Source organism: Coloeus monedula (genome assembly GCF_965178545.1).
Source record: "Coloeus monedula genome assembly, chromosome: 2".
NCBI classification, from domain to species: domain Eukaryota; kingdom Metazoa; phylum Chordata; class Aves; order Passeriformes; family Corvidae; genus Coloeus; species Coloeus monedula.
The window spans coordinates 114,590,911-114,613,632 of record NC_138782.1 but is presented as its reverse complement, the minus strand read 5'-3'; the positions used below and the strand labels follow the sequence as shown (position 1 = coordinate 114,613,632).

At 42.1% G+C, this 22,722-nt stretch overlaps 1 protein-coding gene across 1 annotated transcript in view; it reads right to left on the bottom strand.

The window, feature by feature from the left end:
- The window catches only part of RCAN2 (regulator of calcineurin 2), a 78,714-nt gene that overhangs the window by 1,363 nt on the left and 54,629 nt on the right, over positions 1–22,722 (bottom strand). The window contains exons 3-4 of the mRNA XM_082300242.1: positions 9,730–9,903; positions 6,922–7,093 (exon numbers count right to left, since the gene is read on the bottom strand). Of these exons, the coding sequence (XP_082156368.1) occupies positions 6,922–7,093; positions 9,730–9,903 (346 nt within the window). The remainder of the gene's footprint in view (positions 1–6,921; positions 7,094–9,729; positions 9,904–22,722) is intronic.

Genomic DNA, 22,722 nt, shown 5'->3' with positions numbered 1-22,722 from the left:
GGCTGAACGCCTAAACAGTACATTATATTTTCTTCCTTATTTAAGTCTCATTTAAGTCTCAACACTCAACACAGTACTCCTCCGATGAACATGGCTTTTTTTTTTTTTTTCCCCACAGAATATATTCTGAGTTGGAAAGGACCCACAAGGATCATCAAGTTCAACTCTTAAGTGAATGGCCCATACGGGCATGGGTGTTTACCTACAAGCAAACAAGGGATCAGACATAGGACTTTCAGTCCTGAATTGAGCCTGCTGGCACTATACATATTCTGGATTGGACATGGGATACAAGTAGGTATTGGCCATTAAATTGCAAGGAATTAATATAAGAGTTTTAAGAAAAAAACATTGTCTGCAAAATCTTCTGAGATGAGGAAGGTGAGGCCCCAGCCATCCCAGATCGCCTCTGTAGTGCAGTGGCTCCTAAATGCTGCACCACTGGCAGAACCCAGAAGTGCCAGGTGTTACACCAGGGAAGCAAATAGCAGTCCCTGTCTCAAAGCACTTGTGGCTTGCTTGTGGTACTAATTTGGAGTTTTATTTGTTAGCCACTTTGTGGCAGAGTAATTCATGTGAGGAAGAGCTTGCAGGTTTGGCCCTGCATTAGCACATACAGCTCTGGGACTGTGTTCACATGCTCTTTGTGCTGACAAATTCCTGGTCCAAATAAGCCTGGGTGGCTTGAGACTAGAGGACAAGCTGTATTTTTGCCTAAAAACAAGGAGGCAACTAGTGAATAATAGCTATAAGTCAGGCATCTTGCTGTGAGAAATATTTTACTGCTGTGATACCATTAATGTTGACATTTAACTGCTCTATTTTTGGCAACCTTTCCTCTGAATCCAAATCGAGCAAAGCGTTACAGGTCTTGCTGATAGGCTAAAATATAAAAAGAGAAATAGCTTGGTTGTGCTGCATTGAGGAATTATATGGTTTTTCTTTGCCCATTTTTCCCTGTGGGCCTCAGCTAATTTCTCAGCTCTGGGCTGACGTCAGTGCCGCCAGCCAGCACCGAGGGCTGCATTGGTCACTGTCACCGCGGGCAGCTCCGCAGTGCTGCGCACACGCAGCGCCGGCCTGTCTTCCCACACCAGCACCGCCAAGGAAATCAGATTCACTGCCCTCTTAAAAGGTAATAATCCCAGTTCAAATGCCACATTCTTTTACTGCTCAAATCCCTCCCAGAAGGACTCTTTCCACTGAAAAAGAACAGTGAAAATAAGTACAGATGCAAGGAAAAATATTCAGATGCCTCTGGCACAAGTAACTGCAGCAGCAATTAATGTCACTTTGCAAACCAAAATGTGATGCACTCATAAATTAAGTTTTTAAGGCATACAGTTATTTCTGAGCACAAATGAGCTGCAGACTCTGTTCTGTACTCAGCATTATTCATGCCTGCAAAGCTGTGGCTCAAACACCACAAAACCTTTTCATGGCTGAGTTAGGAACAGGGCAACAGTAACCGTGGGACTTTTGTACCGCTGTATCTTGTTCCAAACATAATCACTGTTTGCAGAAAAACACTGAGGTGATAAGTACAAAATAAAAATCCAGTAGATACAGCCAGATTAGCCCTTCCCTTCTGCCTTTTTCTGTATTTTTTTTCTTTTCTTTTAAACTTAACACCTCAAGCATAAAAAAAAAAAAACAGAAAAAACAAAAAACTAAGTCTGTAGCAGTTCAGCTACTGAAGTAATGGCTGAGTCAGTGGATTTATGTTTACAAGACCTAGGTTATCTCAAGCTGTGAGCAGCAAGTGGGGTTAACACAGGTAAGACTCACCAATTTCTGTAACTAAAACCACCCCAGCATTTGTCCAGTGACCTCATTCAGCTGTCTCTGACATTCAGCATGTCTCATTCAGCATGTCTCTGTGTTCTCAGGCCCTACACTGATCCATGCTCCTGCTTCTGCTGGAGCCTGGAGAATTCTTACAGGCTACCTAAGCCAAAGGATTCTTGAGGAGAAGGGTCTTTCTCCTCCAGCCTATCTCTATCCTTTAATAAAAAGTTTAAACCTTCACATAACCTAACAGTGGCAACTCACATAAATTTACTCAGAAAAATATCACAAACTTTATCCAATATACTCAAACATAACCTCTGCCTTCAGAGAAGAATTCAGCTGTGGCACCTCCATTACAAAGTCCGAAAAACTTTCTGATAAACCCCTGAAAATAGCAGTGATGTTGCTCTCTATCCATTTGCTTTGCTGAAGAAAACCAGTAAGAATTTGAAGTTTCCCCGCTTAACAATGAGCACAGCTGCTTTTATGTCACTGAGCCCAACCTTTTGTGACCACATGAGCCAGGAGTAAACCCACAGCCTCGGGTGACGCAAGAAAGATGACCACAGAAGCAACTTACGGTATTTCAGAATTAAAAATAATGGCATTGGATTTTCTATCCCTTTGTGAGTCAGTACTGTGACCTTTCATTGATGTTGCAGCTCCTAACAGGGCCCATTTGTCCAGCAAAGTTGATATTCATATACATAAAGAATAATGAATAAATGCTAATTTTAATGTGTAGCTATCTCATCCCTAAATCAATCTCATGAGCAAAGGTTAATGAGTTCAGAGCTGCCCATTCCATGTAAATGTGGCATTAGCATCATAAAAATACCTTCCCCTTACAGTCCCTTCATCTAAGGGCTTTACAAATACCAGGGTGCAAATAATAGGAGGTCCTTTGTTTGTGACAGAAGAGCTACAGCCCATCCCACAAAATACCTCCACAGAACACTTCTACAACATGGATCTGCCAGAGCAAAGCAGAGGAACTGCTCCCGGGAATCCCATGACTGATGCTGCAGGAGCAGGGCATCCTCCTCTCCCAACCAGAGGAAGAATTTTCTCCATCCACCAGCTCCCCGGTACCCTGCCCCTGGTAAAAGGAGGGAAGGGAAAAAGCAGCCACAGAACAGCAGGGAGAGGAAGGACAGAGATGAAAAGTTTTTATCTATCACCATTTGTTTGCCCCTCCATCCCCTTTTAATCCTTCCTGGGAGTCATATGAAATATTTAGGATTTCCTTTGAATCAGTGATGACAAACACAAGAGTTTGAAAACACGTGAGCACAGAAAATCTGTCTTGAGAGACTGTCTGAAATCGCTGTGTATGGCATTTCCTGGGCAAGGTCCTGCTCTCACCTGTTCTCCCCTTCCCTAGGGAAGGGTGAGCCAAACCCAGGGCAGAGCAGGGGCAGGTGCTGCGCATCCTCCTCAAGAAGCCCAGCTAGAGCATGGCAGGAACAGCTACTTCTGAATTGCTCAGAGACAAAAATGAAACCAAGAGCCAACAGCCAAGTGGCACAGACATCTGCCAGGTCTCTTCTGTGGCCCAAGAGCCACCACTGTGGACTCAAGAGCCACCATGTGTGACACTTCAGAATGGTGCATTCATAATGTGAAAAATGTATTGTGCAAGACCTGGAGGAGTAGCCTGAGGTGCAAAGCCTGCTGGAATGCTGATAAGGGGCTCTGTAACATGGAGAGGAGTGCAACTGGTGTAGACTTGTCTGTAAGGGCTACTGGACATGGTGCCCTGCACTGCTTTTCCAACAGTGCCTGAAGCTGTGGAGGCAAGTGGCCACTGACAGAGTGCAAAACTGCACGAGAGAATGCATGGAGCAAAAAAAGTGCTCAGCACCCTGACCTGTGCTGGGTGTTACTGTATGGTGCAGATCCCATCAGTGCAGCTGTGATCTGTGAATCAAACTCATGGGAGAAAAGCAATTTCTCTGGGCAACCACAGTGTGGGCAGCAGGGGTTGTGAGGGGTTGAGGCCGACAAGGGGAAGCCAGGGTGGCACCTGGGATCCTGGGGAAAAGGCATTCCGGAGTGCAGAGTTAGAAATGAGGGGTACAGGGCAGTCTGTTGTGAAGAAAGACGCAGTGGAGGATGGAGGGCATGTATGGACAGGTCGGGGATTGGATATGGAGAGAGAAGGACTGCTTTCCAGAAAAGAAAGGGCATATTCTAGTGCCAAGAGGGTGGTTTGTAAATCACTGCACTAATAAATGGCAAACAGCTGCCTTTCGTTTGAGAGGAGCAGCTCTGCTGTAGATACAGCCTGGAGCTGGCGACTCCCTCTCCCTCTACCTTGCAAATGTTTCTCATATAAAATATATTTGCAAGGTGGGGTGGTTGCTTGGTTGTTTGCCCGTCCGGTTCAGGTTGTATCCTCACCTGGCCTAACTTGGAGCTAACTTTTTCCTACAGGAATGCTTGCAACCTACCAATCTGTTCTCTGGTCTTGGCCCTGATGTCTTCACATCTTCATCAGCATTTCAAACGATTGGAAGTTCTCTTGACAGTGGAAGTGTTTTCTATCAAACAGATTAACAAGTACACTCCCTTATTTGCAATATTTCGAGAAGATTGTAGGCTGGAGGTCAGCACGAGGAAGTCACGGTTCCTGGCTCTGACTGATCTACAGCACTCTGTTCATGCTTCATTTAAAGCCTAATTTCTGCATCTGCAGAAAGTGAGAATATACATCAATCATCCAGGAACTTAATTAAATATGCCACTATCTTCCCTAAGGAGTAAATGCACCCTCACTGATCTCAAATTCATGGGAAGGAGCCAAAAACCAGCTTCCTTTTGAGCACAGAAAGAAATCTGTTCCATTAGATCTCCGAGATGCCAGCCTGTCACTGCTGCAGCAAGAACACCTGTCCCAAAACTGATGGCACACAGCAAATCTTTAACTCACTTCCAGCATACTCCTTATACTCTGGAGCAAATCTCCCAACACTTTGCCCCCAGGAACAGTTTTGCTCTCTAATTTTGCACCTGTGATGATTATGGCACCATACTGTGACAGGAGATGACCTGGATTCAGGGAATTGGAAAGGAGCATGGGTCTGTGTCCAAGTGGCACTTCTTGCATTCCCACTGAAGTAGGACAGTAAAACTCATCTTATGCTGAGGGCATACAAGACACTGTTCACTATTTAGAAGCTCTAACGAGTTTTCTTAGTCCTCAGATGGTTATTTTACCAAATCACTGCATTTATTACAGCAAAGATTCCTCGTAAGTTAAAGACATGGAAGTCAGATTCTAACATTCACAGCTCTGTAAACAACTGTGCCAAATGAGTATTTTTTGACAGCTGGTAAGCCATAGTTACATTTTTAAATTGTATTTTTGAATGAAAAAAATCTCACTTCTCTGAGGCTACCAATGCTGTTTGATGTCCAGCAGTGTTTTATTGCTGCAATACTGAGAAATGAGTGTTAGTGGGATTTGTTTTTCAATGAAATTCTAAACATAGTAAATGCACAAGTGAGAACAGCAACACTATTTTAAACCCGCCGCTGCAGTTAACTAAAATTGATCCCTCTAACAAGTGCTAAAAATAGAAAGAAGAGAGCACACAATGGCTTTTCATACTGCTCCCTGCAGGCTCCTTAAATCCGGGTGAATTTGACCTTCACGCAATGCTGTCCCAGAGTGTGGGACAATGAGTGATATTTCACATTCCACTGCTCCAGAACAGGAATTGATTTATTACCCAGCTAGCTCGGGAATTCGTTTACATGTTTCCATTTTTAACACTGCTGCATCAAAGGGAAAAAAAAAAAAAGGAGGTTATTGTTTTTCTTTTATTCAGCAGTTTAGAAGCAAACTATCACTCCTGGAAATAATAATATGCAATATAGTATAAAGTCTTACACCTGATTGCCTTTTTCTATGGGCTTTCCTGCTGAAGGGGAATAAACCATAGGAATCTCCTGATATATATTTTCCTCATTAGAGATCCCATGTGAAAAAGATAGGAGATAATCCTGCAAACCTTGTTAATCATGAAACATCTTCCTGCACCCCACGCACTCCAGCTCTGAGTTACTTTGGTGCAGTTGCACAAAAGCCCCAGTGATAAGATGTCTGCAATTGGAAGCTGCTCCCAGAGCGAACAAGCAACATCCCCAGTACAGCTGGGGAGAAAACAATTCTCTCATCCCACAAAAACTTCAAAAATAAACTGCTAAATTTTCATGAGCTCACCCCCACAATTGTTATTAGATTGGATCTGAAATGTTTTATTTTGGTAGGAAGATAATTTAATAGGCTATTTTTTCCCCATGGCTTATGAATGTAAATTAGATTAATTTGTAAATGATACTGCTTAGACCTGGAACTGGAACCTTTCTCATTTTGAAAGTTCTAAAACAGGATGCTTTAACAGCTTTGAAAGAAAACTGTTTGCAAAGATGACTTAATTAAATCAAAAGTAACCCTCTCCTATGTAAAGTTTTGGTTTCATCAGATGAGCATTTTCCAAGGGAAAGCATTGCTTGAAAATCCCAGCTAGCTTTAATTCCTGGCATTAGCCAAAGGTGGGAAGACAGAAGAAAGCCTGGATGCATTATCCATTGACATTTATCCTGTGCTAACGGAGGCTACAACTTAAGCCATTCCTCCTGCGTAGTTTTCAGCAGGACATGAGCCTTCCTAACAGAGCAATCCCACTGGGACTGAGGAACAGTAGTTCTCTCTCGACAAACAATGTGAGAGACTCTCCACTCCAATGGAGGTGCCTGCGAGAAGTCTGCACCTTGGAAAGCAGTACCAAGCAGATGTCATGTACAGAAAAAGCTCCTAACATCCATAGCCAAACATTTGTCCAGTCCCCACCTAAACCATCAGCTGTCTCATCTAGGCACAAACCCCAGCACAATAAATGGTGTAAGCAAAGCTTTGATCAGCTCTCACAAGCTCCAGATAACATACACATGCCTACACACGGCAAAACTCATTCTGAAAGAACCAGGTGACATCCATCAACTCAAATCCAAGTTTTAATGCAGCTTCCAGCTCTATGCCAACTCCCTCGACAGTTATTATCTAGGCTGATATTGCTCATCTGCTTTTCCTGACACGTTTTCAACCAAGGACCACAAGCTTACCTGGTCCAAGCTTAGAAACTGCATAAAGGAGGTCGTAGTTGATGACAGGTGTTGCATCATCTATTGGTTGCCACCCCACAGGTGGGGAGGCTGGAGGTGAGATGAGAAACTGTTTTGCAGGCTGTGGTGGTGCCAAATGAAGCTTGTCTCCATCTGTCTCAGAGGTCTGAATCTTTAAAGCATAACAAAGACACTGTTTAGTACAGGATAGAATCATACAACGGTTTGGTTTGGAAGGGACCTTTAAAGGTCATCTCCTCTAACCCTCCTGCCATGCTCAGAGCCCCATCCAGCTTGGCCTTGAAAATTTCCAGGGATAGGACATCCACAATTTCTCTGGGCAACCTGTGCCAGTGTTTCACCACTCCTACTGTAAAAAATTTGTTCCTTACATCCAGTCTAAAACGACCTTATTTTAGTTTAACACTATTTTTCCCTTGTCCTATTGCAACAGGCCCTGCTAAAAGGTCCATTCCCATCTTTCTTGTAAGCCCCCTTTAAGTACTGAAAAGCCACAGTGAGGTTTCCCTGGAGCTTCCTCTTCTCCAGGCTGAACACCCCCAGTTCTCAGTCTGTCTCTACAGCACAGGGACTGCAGCCCTCTGAGCATCTTTGTGGCTTCTTCTGGCCTCACTCACAAAGCTCCATGCATTTCCTGTGTTTGGGACCCCAGTGCTGGACACAGGACTCCAGGTGGGATCTCACTGGATCAGAGTCATGTGCCTTGACCTGCTGGTCACGATGTGGGTGATGCAGCCCAGGAATTTGGGGTGCTAGTGCATGTTACCAGCTCAAGCCCATCCACACAGGATGGCTAAATTGAATGACTGCTCAAATCATACCCTTCTTATCCCAAATGCCACCCAGGCAGGGTTTCAGCATCAGTCTCAGCAGAGAAGGCCTGGAGATAAATTTCATCTCAGCCGTACAGATGGTGCTTCTGCAGTAAATGCACACTGTGGGGCTGTTACATCAGCAAAGCTACAATGTCTGTGCCTTTTGTGTACGTTCTCTGAGAAGAAATGCAAAGCTTTGGTAGCCATAGCTGCTAGTTCAGAGAATTTTGAAGCTGTAAAGGTGCTGTTGTGATCTGGTCTAAATGCCTAAGTAAATGTGACATTACACAAGTAACTCCTGCACCAAGGCCTTATAAGTAACTTCAGAAATGTTTCTACAGATTTTATTTCTTTAGGTGAAGTGATAAAGGAATCTATGTTGTTCCTTACTCATTTGCGACCGAGTGTCCTTATTTTATTTCCATCTTAAATGATCTATTTTAAGTCCTGCTCTTTTCTAGTATGCTAAAGAAGCCTTGACATAAATGAATTGTACTGCAACCATCTGAGCAAGGTTACAACCAGCTGGACCATAGAAGCAATAAACTCTATTTCCATGACAGCAAACATGCCAGGGTGCTGAGATGCCACCCTCCTGTACCTCCTGGGGTTTGCAAAAAGCCAGTCTGCGTCTCTCAACTCCATGTTCCCCAGAACTTGTAGGTCTGGAAGTGGTTATTCAGTCTGGCTGAGGGCAGACACTGCTGCTTCCACACCTTCATTCCCTGGACACAACTAATAAGCTCTTTTAAGACTATGTGTACTGGAGAGCCTAGTGCAGGTACCAGAATGGTTCTGCAGGAAATCATCTTAGATAGGGAGACTAATCACTATTGTGCACATTTTTCTTTTTCTTGGTTCTCCCAGGTTTTCAATTAGCCTCTTGATTGTGCAATTAGAATGAAACCATTCTCAGATCTGCTTAACTGCAGGTTTTGAAACCTTTCAGAAAAAAAATTCAGAGCCAGATTTAGGAGATTAAGGCATAGAAAATGGGATTGAGACAGATTCTCAACACCTAAATCCAACTGAAAGATCTTCTGAGCTCATCTAACTTGTTAAGCATATTGTTGTTTTCACAGCTGTAGTTTCCCATCCTCCTGTGGTTCTGCTGCTGGTCTAGGCTCAAAACAGTTCCTATTCTGACCAAGATGAAGAGGCTCATAATTTAACAGGCTCTTGGGCTTGCTTGATACCTTCAAGTGAGCCAACCCTTACCCTCAGACCTCTGAAGGGCTGATCTGGCAGCTCAAAGCACACCTAACATTGTTCATAAACACTAGTGGGTATCTCACAAGACACAGTGACCACATCAATTTATTAAAATGCATTCAGAAGAGGTGGTGGTTGGGTTCTCAACCTCCCTCAACTTTCTGTATCCTGGCTGGGGCCCAGGCTGTGGGAGATCTGCATTCCCTCTCCCTTGGCTGAGAACTGACAGTTCCAACAGATGGATATAATCACCTACAGCCCCAGGCTGGGAGTGTTGTTCTTCCCCTACCTTCTTCCTTTGACTTGGACTCAATAAATTCCTTTTAGAGAATTCAGTATTTGTAATTCATGTATTCAGTAAGGAAAAGCCAAGAAGGCAGAAGGAAGCCTGACTGTGGCTCAGGGTTGCAGCCAAATAAGTAATCCAGCCCCACCTTTTTTATTCACTTGGATTCTTTACATTAGCACATTCTTATGGTTAGTTAAGAGAGTTACCCACAGACAACTCCCAGTGTTGTAAATCACCTCTAAGATACGTAATTCTGCATGTTGAATGAGCATCTTTGGTCCTAAGTGGTCCTTTAAATTTACTGCAGACCCTCTGGACATGAACAGCTCAGTCAACACAAGGAGGTTTAAGTATCTTTTATCAGAGAGACTGGGCATGGGAGAAACCCTTATTAGTTTTATTCAGTGTTACTGTAGAATATTTCTATAAAAGCTACGCACTAACACAGAAATAGATTCCAGATTTCATTACCTGTGCAAAATACAACTTTAACTTCTTCCCTCTGAACTGTGTTTCATGCAGCTCTATTCTGGCACGAGCAGCTGATTTGGGACTGCTAAAATTTATCCGCACACGCCTGAAGCTTTTGAACAGCTGGAATGTCACGCAGTCATCATAGGCACGGAACAAACCTTCAAATTTCTCCTGCAAAAGAAAAAGAAATAATGTTGAAGATTAACTTCGTGCTCTGTCACATCAGCCTGTGTCAAAGAACAACCAGAAACTTGACAACTGTTTAACCAGGAGGTTTCAACCTGTGGCCTTTGGGGACAGGTGTCCATAGACAAATAAAGGCTCTGTGAAAAGAAATTAAGGAAAGCAGTGGTCTGGTAGTGCTGAACTCTGCAAAAGGTTTAGGGGAAGAAGTCTTCAAATTGAGAACCCAGCAGCTATTGAACTTCTCATAAAAGTTGAGCAAACCTATGACAGTGACATAGGAAATGAAGCTGAAAGGGCACATGACTGAAAACACCAGACGGCTGTGGGCTCATCTGCACAGAAGCAGCCATTGTGCTGAATTACACTGGAGTCAGCAGACAAAGGCTGGAACCGAGGGTTACCTCCACAATAGCACTGCAGGGTCATTTAGTATTGCATGATACGTTTTTCTGGATGTTTTGTCATTTGAATATTTAGAAGATACACACTTTTTCTTTTGAGGGGTCGTGAGGCATCTGGAGACAAACTGGATAACTGAAAACAGTGATCTGTCCCAAAGACAAATTTCAGGCTTCAAAATGTTTAGCTGTAGAAACACGGTCAAAAGCTCATGACAAAAACAGGGATATTTTAACATTGTAAAAGAAAAGTCTCAAGTTTACCACATCCATGGACCTGGAGATGAACAGAAATTCAAGGCACCTTGGCAGCCTTGGAGGCTCAGACCCTGTGATTTCTCTGCAAGCTGTGAGCACACAGAGGACTAGTTCCACACCATCAAATAAACCCAAAGTCCTTAAATCAATTCTGACACTTACACAGGATTTTCATTCACACAAACACAGGTTCATAAAATGCTGAGGCTGAAAGAGGACAGTTATTATTTAGTCCAGCCTTTGTGTTTACTCAGATTTCAGATTTCACTCACTACCATCCAGTGAGTCACACATCAGATCTGAGCATTTTAACTACTGCAATCAAGACTTGAAGATTTATAAGATGAAGAATCAGCCAGACCAAAGCCCCTGCTTTTAGGAGTGCTTTATTCTGAAAAAAACACTGGTGAGATGATTTGCCACACCATTTCATATACACTGAGGGCTATTATGTCAGGGGTTTGTATAATTACAAGAACCTAATGTGTAATGGCAATAACCTGATGTGGATGCCCCATCCCTGGAAATGTTCAAGGCCAGGTTGGATGGCGCTTTGAGCAACCTGGTCTAATGGAAGGTGTCCCTGCCCATGGTGGGGAACTGGAATGAGATGATCTTTAAGGTTCTTTCCAACTCAAAACATTCCAGGATTCTGTTTCGTTTGCTATCTCTGCAAGTCCTCACATTTTTACATGTTTTAAAATACTACTCCTTTTCTTCTGATCCAGGAAAACAATTTCTTTTCCCTTAGAGTGGATAACTGGTAGAGACTACAGAAGATAAAAAAGGAAATGCAACTGATGTAATCTCATCAATACTTCAGTTCTCATCCTTTGAGCTTACAAGCAAAACAAAGAATTCAGAACTTCTAAGAAAAATGCATCCTGAAGCACAGTGCAGCTGCAGCAGGGAGCACTAACAGCACCGTGGGAGTAACTACTGCCAGAGTGAGACATTTGTTAAGGAGTTAATAGGGAAACAGCCCAGTTCCAGGGCCAGGGCTGTGACACACCACGGCACATGTTCCCCATCTCCTTTCATTCACTGCCAACTCTGTGGTCTTCCTCCCCATAACTGATATTCCATCGCTGGCACCCTCTCAAAGGAACCTCCCTATGGTCTATTAAGCTTTCATGATTTTCATTTCATTCTGCCTGACCTCACTCACCTCTTCCTCTCACCACAGGAGATACTTTGGAGGAATGAAAAAGGAAAAAGAAAGAAAAAAGAGGCAAGAGCTCTGTGGTTTGGCAGAGGGCGACTAAAGGCATGCAGCAATCCCCAAAACAGTGTGAATTGCATAGGTTTGTACAAGCAGGTCTAGTCTTACCACCCAATGTCGAGACTGTCAACATTTCACACCTCAATTATGCTTTTTCTATCTGCTTTGCTTATATTTTTGAAAAATTCCATTTTCCTGAGCAGAAGCCTACATCCAGTGGCATTTGTATAAAGGTCAGCCAAAAGCAGCAGTCATTTCAGTCCTGTCCTGACTGGAATTTTGATGCCACAACCTTCACAATGAACAGGGGAAAAGGGCTGGGGGAAGGGAAAGAAAGGAACAGGGGCCCAGTGTCTGTGTAAAGTAGGACTCACACAGCATTTAGAAACATAGTCCAAATAAAAAACAAAGTGACTAATTAAAACTAATTAATACTTATGTAAACAAACTTAAAGACATATTAGCGGGGGACCTGGCAGTGCTGGGTTAACAGTTAATCCTAAAGGTCTTCAACCTAAACTATTATATGTTTCTGTGAGAGATATCAAGGTATTTATATATACATACATACACACACACACACACATATATATATAAAAGATGATCAAGGCATTTTAACAGAAGTCTCATAAGGCAAAAATTAGCAGCAAGGTGAACATTTCCCTGTGTAGCTTTCAATTTCTCTACGAGTCAGCAATTAAATCATTCATCATTCACCAAGTGTGGAAGGAACCACACATGGACTTACCTGGACACTGAGAAGTATCTATTCCAACTGACTATTTATTAATAAAGAGATGCTCCCTGTATGGATGCAGCAGTCAGGGCTGTGTGCTTGCCCTCTCTGTAACACAACCCAGAGCCCAGATCTTGGTGAGGGACATCACACAAAATTAGGGAGGACACGATTTCAAACATGGGTCCAAGAACAGTGGGCACATTCCTGGACTACACTGAGACTCACTCTCGTTAGGCACTGAAAGGAAGAGATAGACTACTGTAAAAGCAGCTGATTAAGTCCTGGAAGCCACTGCCACACTGGGAGAACTTTGAAGCACTACAGACTTTATTCTGCTTGCTTTTCAACTTGATACTGGCACAGCTTTAGAGAGCCAGCCTTGATTAACGCTCGTGAAAATGCCGTGGGGAGGAGAGAAATCAAGCCCTCTATTTGATATTAATACAGGGCAGTCTATCCACAGTGGGGACACTTCCACTGCACTGACTGAAACTGCAACTCCCATTAAAAAGATTCATACATCTGGATTTTTCTACATTTTCAGCTGATAATATTAATGACCTCAGCAGAGGTCATTAATCATCAAGTGAAGTTAATGGCCCTCAGCTGCATCTCGAGCCATCCCCACTCCTCCCAGCTTGATATTAATTCCCAGGAAATGCCTTATGCCTTAATTGCTATTGCCTGTGACTTCTAATATCTGCTGAATGCACTTATCTGGATAAAAGTCTTTCAGAGTCATTCCAATCTATAAGAAAATTTATCATATACATTTTAAAGACCTAAGCAAATTCCTTCCCTTTCAAGTTTTGTGGATAAATTATTCAAGACTCGTAATCCTCTCAGTGCAGGACTTTTAAAGTGCTTTTAGGATTCGGTACTTTTAAAATGCTTTTAGAAAGTAAGTCTTTGGACTTTCAGAGCACTTTGAAAACTTGTGAAAAAGAAACATCCGAAGTTAAGCAGCAGTGTTGCTATTCCTAAAAAGTCAAAATTACTCATTTATTTCTGGGATTTTGAAGTGTCTTCATCCATCCCAAGTATGTCTCAATAAGGCCCAATTAATGTTCTGGAAAATGTGAGCAGCCTTCATTTCACCAAGTTCTCATTTCTCCCTCGTGGGCCCTGTGCCCTCTCTTCATCTTGTTATTGTTTTGCCCAACACTGGGCACCTTTCCCCAGTTCTTTCCTGTCACTTTCTTCAGCTCCCATCACTCAGTGCCTCTAGCAGTTCCCAAAGTTCTTTTTTTGTTTGTTTTCTAAATTAATGAAATTAGCACAAAGTAGGACCATACTAATTAAAGCTGCTGATTACTCCAGTGTGATGGTTATCATTTAGGATACAGCCAATGCTGAGAACAGACACCATGCAAGGAAGAAATGAGTGCTGGAGTGACAGACAGGACCTAAAAGCCTCTGAGGACAAGGGCAAACCCATGTCCTTGTGGACTAAAAACTATTTCTAGCACTAAATGGGAGCTCACCTGGGACCAAGGCCCTGTAAATCACATGGTAACAGTGATCAGTGAAATGCAGCCATAGGGAGGTAAATGAGATGCTGGGTATATTTGGAAAAGTATTTCCAGTAAAGCAAGGAGAGTATTAACACCATTATATGGAGCCTATTGCACTGCATTAAAAATGCTGGGTTTGTTGCCTAAGCAGATTAATGGGAATAGATCCAGATAAAGGTTCCGGGGAGGTACTGGAATGAGTCCAGAGAAGAACAACAGAGCTGGGAAAGGGTCTGGAGCACAAGTCTGATGAGGAGCAGCTGAGGGAGCTGGGGGTGCTCAGCCTGGAGAAAAGGAGGCTCAGGGGGAACCTTCTGGCTCTGCACAACTCCCTGACAGGAGGGGCAGCCAGGTGGGGGTCAGGCTCTGCTTCCGGGAACAAGCGACAGGACAAGAGGACATGGCCTCAAGCTGAGCCAGGGGAGCTTTGGCTTGGACATTATGAACAATTTCTTCACTGAAATGGTTGTCAGGCATTGGAACAGACTGCCCAGCGAATTGGTAGAATCACCATCCCTGAAGTGCTCAAAAGGCAGGTGGATGTGGCACTTGGGGACACGGATTAGTGGTCAACACAGTAGTGCTGGGTTTATGGTTGAACTTGATGATCTTAAAGGTCTTTTCCATCTTTAACCATTCCATAATTCTATGAATTAACAACTTACTTATTTAGAAATGAAAATGCTTGCCTTATTTAGCAAAACAAAGCAAAGAGAGGAGATGGGACAGTCATCGGTAATTTACCAGTACTGTTCAGAGCAAGGACAAATCACACTGTATGGAGTAAATCTAGAAGACTACGTAGGCATAAAACAAGTGTAAACAGTTGGCATAAATAGGTTGAGTCTAGAAGTTAAAGAAGGTTTCAAACATCAGAGTAATGGTCCAGAAACAACCTTCCAATTACAGCAGCAGCAGCAAATTATTTTTTTAAGACTGAATTTGGTTAGTTCATGTGAGGGACTATGACAAAGTATCGACACAATGAGCATTGTAAAACATGACAGCCATAATTAGCAAGTGAATTGGGTTCTGACACAGCAAGTTCCTGTGATTTATTTCCAAACATTTCTTTCATGAATAGCTCCACTGGCATTGTGTTCATTCAGGACAAAAGCCAAGGCCTAATTCAAATCAATGGAAACCTTTCCACAGACATCAGCAAACTTTGGATTAGAGCCCCAGAACTCAGAACCCAAATTACATTTTATTATTCACTGTGTTTACACTCATTATCACCCTTGCTACACATTTGATTTAGGAGATGGCTGTGATTTAAAACTTTAGCCTAATGCTTTTCCTAGAATTTTATAAGCAAATAAAGAAAGCATTTTTCCTATTTTAATTTTTCCTGTTCATTCATGTAAAAGATACTCCAAGGAACTAATCACAATAGGAAAAGGTTATAATTCACAATTATGAAATTAGTTTTTCCTGAAATTAGTTCTGTACTGGATATAAATATCCCTGTAAGACATAAACTCCTATCTCAGAGTTGAACGTATTCTGTTTCCAGACAGCCATGCAACACTACAAAGCTCTCATGAGGCACAAGAAGAAAGACAGAATCTGGTAGAACATGTGGATGCTGTGCACTGAAGAGTCTTGTAACAAAAACAATCTAAGAACTTGTTTACAGCAAAGAGGATGGGCACACCAGTTACTTCTAGGGGGATAAAAACAGTTACTCAAGTGACACACATTTAACAAAACTAATACAACAGAAGCCTAAAAATTATGAGCTGAAGTGATTTCAGGATTGGGATATGTCAACGCCACATGAAGAATAGCCTGGATACTGGGTATGGCTCTTCTCATCCACCATTAAGGAAGATGGAGGCAAGATAGAAGAGCAACAAAAGACTGCAAGGATGATCAGAGAAGCTGTGAACCTGTCACAGGAGGTAAACATAGATTATATCCATCCCTGGAAGTGTTCAAGGCCAGGCTGGACAGGGACCTGACCAACCTGGTCTAGGTGAAGGTGTCCCTGCCCATGGCAGGGGGTGGAACAAGATGGTTCCTTCAAGGTCAAACTGTTCTGGGATTCTGCCTTGCGAAACAGAACCTAAAGTATGAGGTGTTTCCTGCTGTGTCTAAGGATATCAATAAATAATGTGAAGGGAAACAGATTAGAAGAATTAAAATAACCAACAGTGCTGATATTAAACAAAGACTTCCTGTTAAAAGATTTAGACTTAAATTGAGAAGCTTATTTAGCACTAGACCTGTAACAGATCAAAATGGCATTGGCCCAGAAATAGAAAGAAGCCTAATTACTTTTATGAAAAGGCTAAGAAGGAAAGATTAGAGAAGAGCACTATACATTTCTGTGGTTCTTAAAGACAAAAGGAGAGGAAAAAAGGGATCTTGATTTGTCTAATGAAAACTTAAAAGAACTGGGTTCACCTGAAGTGCTTTTAACAATTATTTAATAAGCCACACAAAACAAGCAAGCAGCTTGATACAACAGATGTGTGAAAATTCCTTAAAAGCAAGAACTCCCACAAGTAGCCAGTGTAAGCAACAGCCTCTTCAATGATCAAATTCCCTGCTTCTAAAAAAGATGAAATTCATTGGGAAATTCTGGAAGTGCATATGAAAAAGCACTACTGACTCTCAGTTAAAATTCCAGGAGTGCTGTATATAGAGGAAATATTTTAAACCAATGATGATAAATAGAGAGTTCCTATGGGCTTGTCTTACTGCCTTTAAGTAATGGCAGGAGAATAAAATACAAATTTACCATTCAGAGATCCCCTTAAGGCACAGGTCTCCAGGCTGTAGCTTTTTATTTCACCTTTCACCGTAGGTAGCTGTAGGTAAGAGTGTGGGTTCTCCCTATTCCCTCCTTACAAGTGGGGCAGGGTATTGTTTGAATAAAATATTCACATGGAATACTGCTGTCTGAATGTTGGTTTGCACAAAGTTTCTTCGGTTACCAAAGGGAATCCCTCATACAATCTCACAGCTGGAAACAGCAGCAGAAAAATGCCTGTCATTCCCCAGAGTACATTTTGAAAGCACATTTCTACATGTAAGACATTTTTAAAGGGGAGAAAACCAGGGAACACTAGCTATTTTGTCAGGTAACCAGAATTACAAAGTACTCTGTAATGACCTCCTGGTTACTGCATTGTCTAAAAGTGTGTTCCTCACCTTGGAACTCAGTGTAAAGCCCTGCTCATCTCTTCCTGAAGTTAGATTAGGGCATTGACATAGGGCTGGAAAGAGCTTGGGTTTATTTACATTAAACGTGCCAGTAATTAGCATCTTCCAAAACTGAACAATTCTCTTAGTACATGAACAAATCAACTCAGCTTGCTATCCCAGTTCATTCAGTTTGTTGTTCTGTGCTTGGCTTTCTCTTGTTTTCAAAGGGTGAAGGTCAGGTAAATTGTGACCCAAAGACAAAATAAAACAGTAAAGCCAAAAGAAAAATTCAGGCTGGACTTCAAGATGGGGGGTGTTACAAAACACATTAAATCTTGCTCTCTCCAGTAAAATGAAGATTGATTTGCCTGCACTACTGCAATCCTGATAAAGGGGAGCCTAATACCTTTAAGCTTTACTATGTAAAGAATGCAGTTTGTATTCCAGAAGTGATGTATTCCAGAAGTGATGCTAAATGGCCTTGTTGCTCTGCAATTTGCAGTGAGCCAACCCTAAACAGGAGCACACCAGCCACAAAACACAGCCCTGGTCCATGGCTCACACATCCTGCTGTGTTATCTTGACACACTGGGGCTGTTCGGAGGCATCTGTGTAGAACTTTTAGATCCTGAAGGATGCGTTGAGGGTTCTGCCCTCAACGTTGTGCCAAAATCATTCTGACAGCAGAAATATTTGATGTAACGCTTACTGCTTATAGATCCAGTGTCTTGTTCCAGAGAGGGACTTTGAGCAAGTGTAACAGATGTTACACAGTGTTGTAAAGACATTTGTAACTTGTCATCTCTCAAAGAGCCCTGACGGCAAAAGTAGGTCAGGAGCTGGAAGAAGTTTGCTGGTCCCACCTCATGCTGGGACGAAGGCCAGAAGAAGCATCCGTCCCTCAGCAGACCTCCTGCATTACATGCCCACCACGGCATGACAGCACTGCAAACATCCTGGTGAACAGAACAACACAGATCTCCCTCTTCAAAAATCAGCTGAACCAAATAAATTTACCTTCGGCTTCCAACTCATCAGCACAACAAAAGTACAGAGATAATATCTGCCCCAAAGCTTAATGGAAATGCATTCACATTTCAGAAGAGGCTGACAAATGTCAGAGCCACAGAATTTTGCTGCGTTGCCTTTTCTGTTTTTAACCAGCTCACATCCCTGTTTACCTCAATGTGACGCACATTCCTCCTGCTTAGCTCCACTGATCTGGAAACCAAAGGCTCCTTCAAGATGAAATAAATTGTTCCTGTGGCAATGCCAAGGGGGTGATTTAATATAGTTTGGAGAGTTCTCAATTCAATTTCACACCCAGCGATTGAGCTAAAAGTAAAATCCACACTTTACATTTCTTCTTTATAGGAGCACTTTTATTTTACTCTATCATCAGCCACAGCGTTTCTGAGCACACCATATCTGAAGTACTCCAGTTCCAGATGCTGTATGAGCTCCCTGAAATGCTGGAAGTGCTCTTGCAAACCAGCTGAGAAAGTGCACATCCTGTGACCAGATCCATTAGTTTCACCCCCAGTGCTGAGGAGTGTTCTGTAGAGACATCATTCTTTGTTTCCTGAAAAGCTACTTTTGATTACTGTGCTGGCTGCCATTATTGTGCAACATCACTTAATACTTGCCTTTTTTTTTATTTTCTCTTTCACATTGCATTTGGCAGTAGGGAAAAAAAAAAAATCAAAACCTGAACAGATTTGTGGAGGATTTAATGCATTTGTTTTCCAGATAGCAGCCTTACATTTTGGCTTGAGAATGGTAAAAATAATGCTAAGAACAAAGATGTGAAGAAAATATTCAGACTGTCCTGAAAAAAACCACCTATTTTTGTTTGCTTTACAATTTCAAACAATAACTGAGTAGATAATGTATGTAGTGAACTCCAAGGGGCTCGTCTGTATTGGATTTTAAAATGTTCATAGTACAATACCAGTTATTGATTTTGTCTTGTTTCTGTTGTTAAGCCCAATAATTAATTGGTAGCTAAAGGAACAAATTACTGTGTATGTGTTTCTAAAGTTCTTACTATCTTAATTTAGCACACAAAATAGGAAGAAAAACAACCTTAATTAGTTTTCACCAAAAGCTGCTACATTTATATTAATAAGGAGTGTTTCAGAAGCAGATCTCTGCAGCAAAACAGTTGGTGCTGAGGACTTTCTGATCAGGTGCCACAGACTGAATGCCCATTAACAGTTGGAGCATATCAGGCACACTACTAGAGTGAATCTTCTATATTAATTTCATCTGAAAGTCATCCAGTTCATGAACTGCTCTGTGATGTGAACAAAAAGCACAGTTAATGAAGAGCAACAGGAAAGCTGCCTCATGAGAATGCCCAGCTCAGACTCAAAATGCTAATGTAGACACGAGCCCGTATCTCTCAAAAACAGTTAGCTGGCATTCTAGGAGAAGAAAATGAAACAACACCACAACCAAACTGAAGTGCTATGGACAACAATAAATAAGGGGTTGGTGGTCAAACCTGAGCAGAAAACTAGGACTGAAATTATTTATTATGAGAAGCTGTGTAAAAATTATTCATATTTATAGAACTATAGAATGGTTTGGGTTGGAAGGGACCTTAAAGATCTTCTCATTCCAAGCCCCTACCATGGGCAGGAACACCTTCCACTATCCCAGGTTGCTCCAAGCCCTGTCCCACCTGGCCTTGAACACTTTCAGGGATGGGGCAGCCACAGCATCTCTGGGCAACCTGTGCTGAGGCCTCACCACACTCACAGGGAGGAATTTCTTCCTATTAACTGTATAAACTTTGTTGCTGTAAGAAAAGCTACATAAATATCCATCTTACTATGACACTATTTTTCACTGATCTTTGGCAACTGCAATTTCATCTCTTCGAGCCTTCTGAGGCCACCCCACTGTCCTGTTCATGTGGTGACACTGAGGCCAGGAGAGACCCACAGTCACAGTGACAGCTCACGGGAAACCATGGGAGTACAACCAGAGTTTCCATAATTCATTCTGAATCACTTTACTTCTACACAACCCCCCTGCTGGAGTACAGAAACCTCAGCCTCTTAAAAATCTGTTACTGAGGCTGTAGAAATGTCAGGGGACACCTCTGTTGCTGTGACGCAGAATCAGGACGTCAGTGTGCAAAATGCTAAATGCAAGGATGAACTACAATAAAGGGAACACCAAGAGCTGAGAAACAGTGTCCTATTTATACTCTTGGAGATGCAACGTTGTAAAACAACCATAAAATGCACACTACTCATTCCCTGACACTGTCAACCCAGTTAAACTAGAAAAATAAACAAGAACAAGCCATGGGACAGTTTAAACAAATAAAATGCTTGCATTGCCCATTCCTGATTTACTGTTTTGCCTACAGTGATCAACATTTATAGCATTTCAGCTGTTCTCATCAGTCATGGGGAATGCTTTCTCCCTCTCCTCTAACACTGCAAACTGCATGAACAGGATTAAAAATACAGTTTCAACTTGTCTGGATTTTGAAAGGACATTGACAGTTTTGAAAGTGACTGTGAAGCAAAAAAAAAAACCAAGTAGGAGAGTCGAATAGAATCTAATATCATGCAGCTCCATAAATGTTACTTAACTGATGAAAAAAGGTCCAAGGGAAACTCCTGACCCAACAGTGCACATCCTCTCACCATCATCCTCTCTCTACTACCTCTGCAGCCCACAGTCAGTGACCCCACAGTCACAACCAGCAGCACCGTGACCACCGTCTAACGCTCTGCTTGTGCTGTTTGACTGTTCCTTGTTCTTCCCCGTCTGTCCCAACCATCTGTCATTCCCCGCCTTACACTTCATTTGCAAATTACTCAAGCAGGTCTGTTGTCTGTACATCTGAGCAGCTTCTAGGAGCTGCAGCCTCTGAGACTGGAGGCTCTTTGTACAATAAAGATAAACCAAGAATGGGAATACGGTGCCTTCAGTCGAGTGGCTGAGTGGAGTCTTTAGCAAACCTACATCAACTACGTGTAAACAGTGTTTCAGAATTAATGGCATAAACAACAGTTTCAGAGATAACCATGTAAGGAAGTGGTAAAAAGAAAACTAAAGATAAAGTCATTTCTGGGCTGGAAGAGAAGGTCCTGTTGACAAATGTGACAAATTTGGAGATACTGACATCAGATTGATATATATCACATATGGCCTTGGCTGGACCAAAAACAGTGAGTGCAGGAGGTGAGGGGGGGGATTCTGCCCCTCTACTGCATCCAGCATTGGGGACCCCACTGCAAAAAGGACATGGACCTGATGGAGCAGGTCCAGAGGAGGCCACATGCTCAGAAGAATGGAGCACATCTCCTTCTGTAGCTTGTCAGTGAAAATCCATGTTCATCATAAATTCTTTATGTATATTTTCTTTTTAACCTAATTTTCTCCTTGTAGTCCTTCCTTCACTAATTGTTTGTAAGAGAACATTTGCACTTGATGCATTTATTTGAACAGAATTTTTTCCTTTTTTTAAAATTATTATTATTACATAGGATATAGACTTTCCCCACAACAGGAATTGTGCTATCTAAAATGCAAAGATACCAGTGTAAATATATATACATATATATGTATATATTTAGTTCAAAAAAGGGAATAACTACAGATAACAGTCTGTTCCTCCTAACTTCAAACAGCAGAACTTCCATAGACTAAAATGATTATGTTTATACACTGCATTGGAAGAGTTATAAAAGACTGCGAGTTTCTCATTCTCCCACATTCACTGATTTGGTGCCCTCAGAGGAGGCTCAAATGAGCTATAAACTGCTGGGTATAACTCCTCTTAATGCTGTTATCACTCTGAAAAGTTTAACTGTGAATTTGATTTTGGAGATCATGGCAGAAAATGGATGGAAAGCACGTGCATAAACAAAGATTATACACTCTTCCCTCCATGCTGCTTCTAGATTGTCACTGGAGCCCCCAGTTCAGCACTGACCAACAAAAAAACTGAAGGTGCTTTCCAGTCTGAGTAAACTTCAGCAAAAAAAAAGTGAGCTTGAAATATTTTTACACTTAGAGAGGCTGTTTTCTTTCCCATCAGAGGTCACAGACCTTAGAGGATGCTAGGATCTCAAGCTGCACAGATGGTGAAATACCAAAGGAACACCACACAATGGTTTACCTGCCTATTGAAAAAAGATGTCAACAGCATATTTTAATTTCCAATACACACCACAATGCTTAATTAGCCTCTAGAACTTTACAGTGTTACAGTACCTCATGACATCAAGAATTTAGAACACATCAGACAACTGGGCTTGTGCAGGCCAGGAAAGAGGATTTGTGTGGACTTAGTAAGCAGATTCCAGCACCCAAAAAGGCTGAGATGACAGATATAGGTTCTGTACTGGGCACAGAAGGGCAGAAAAAGAAGCAGAGGTTTCCATCTGACTCAACATCCACTAGTACTATCCACTTCCAGACAGGACACAGGGAATCTGAGTCTTACAGTGATATAATTGTTTTATTAGGCAGATGGAAGGAACCCCAAGGTGA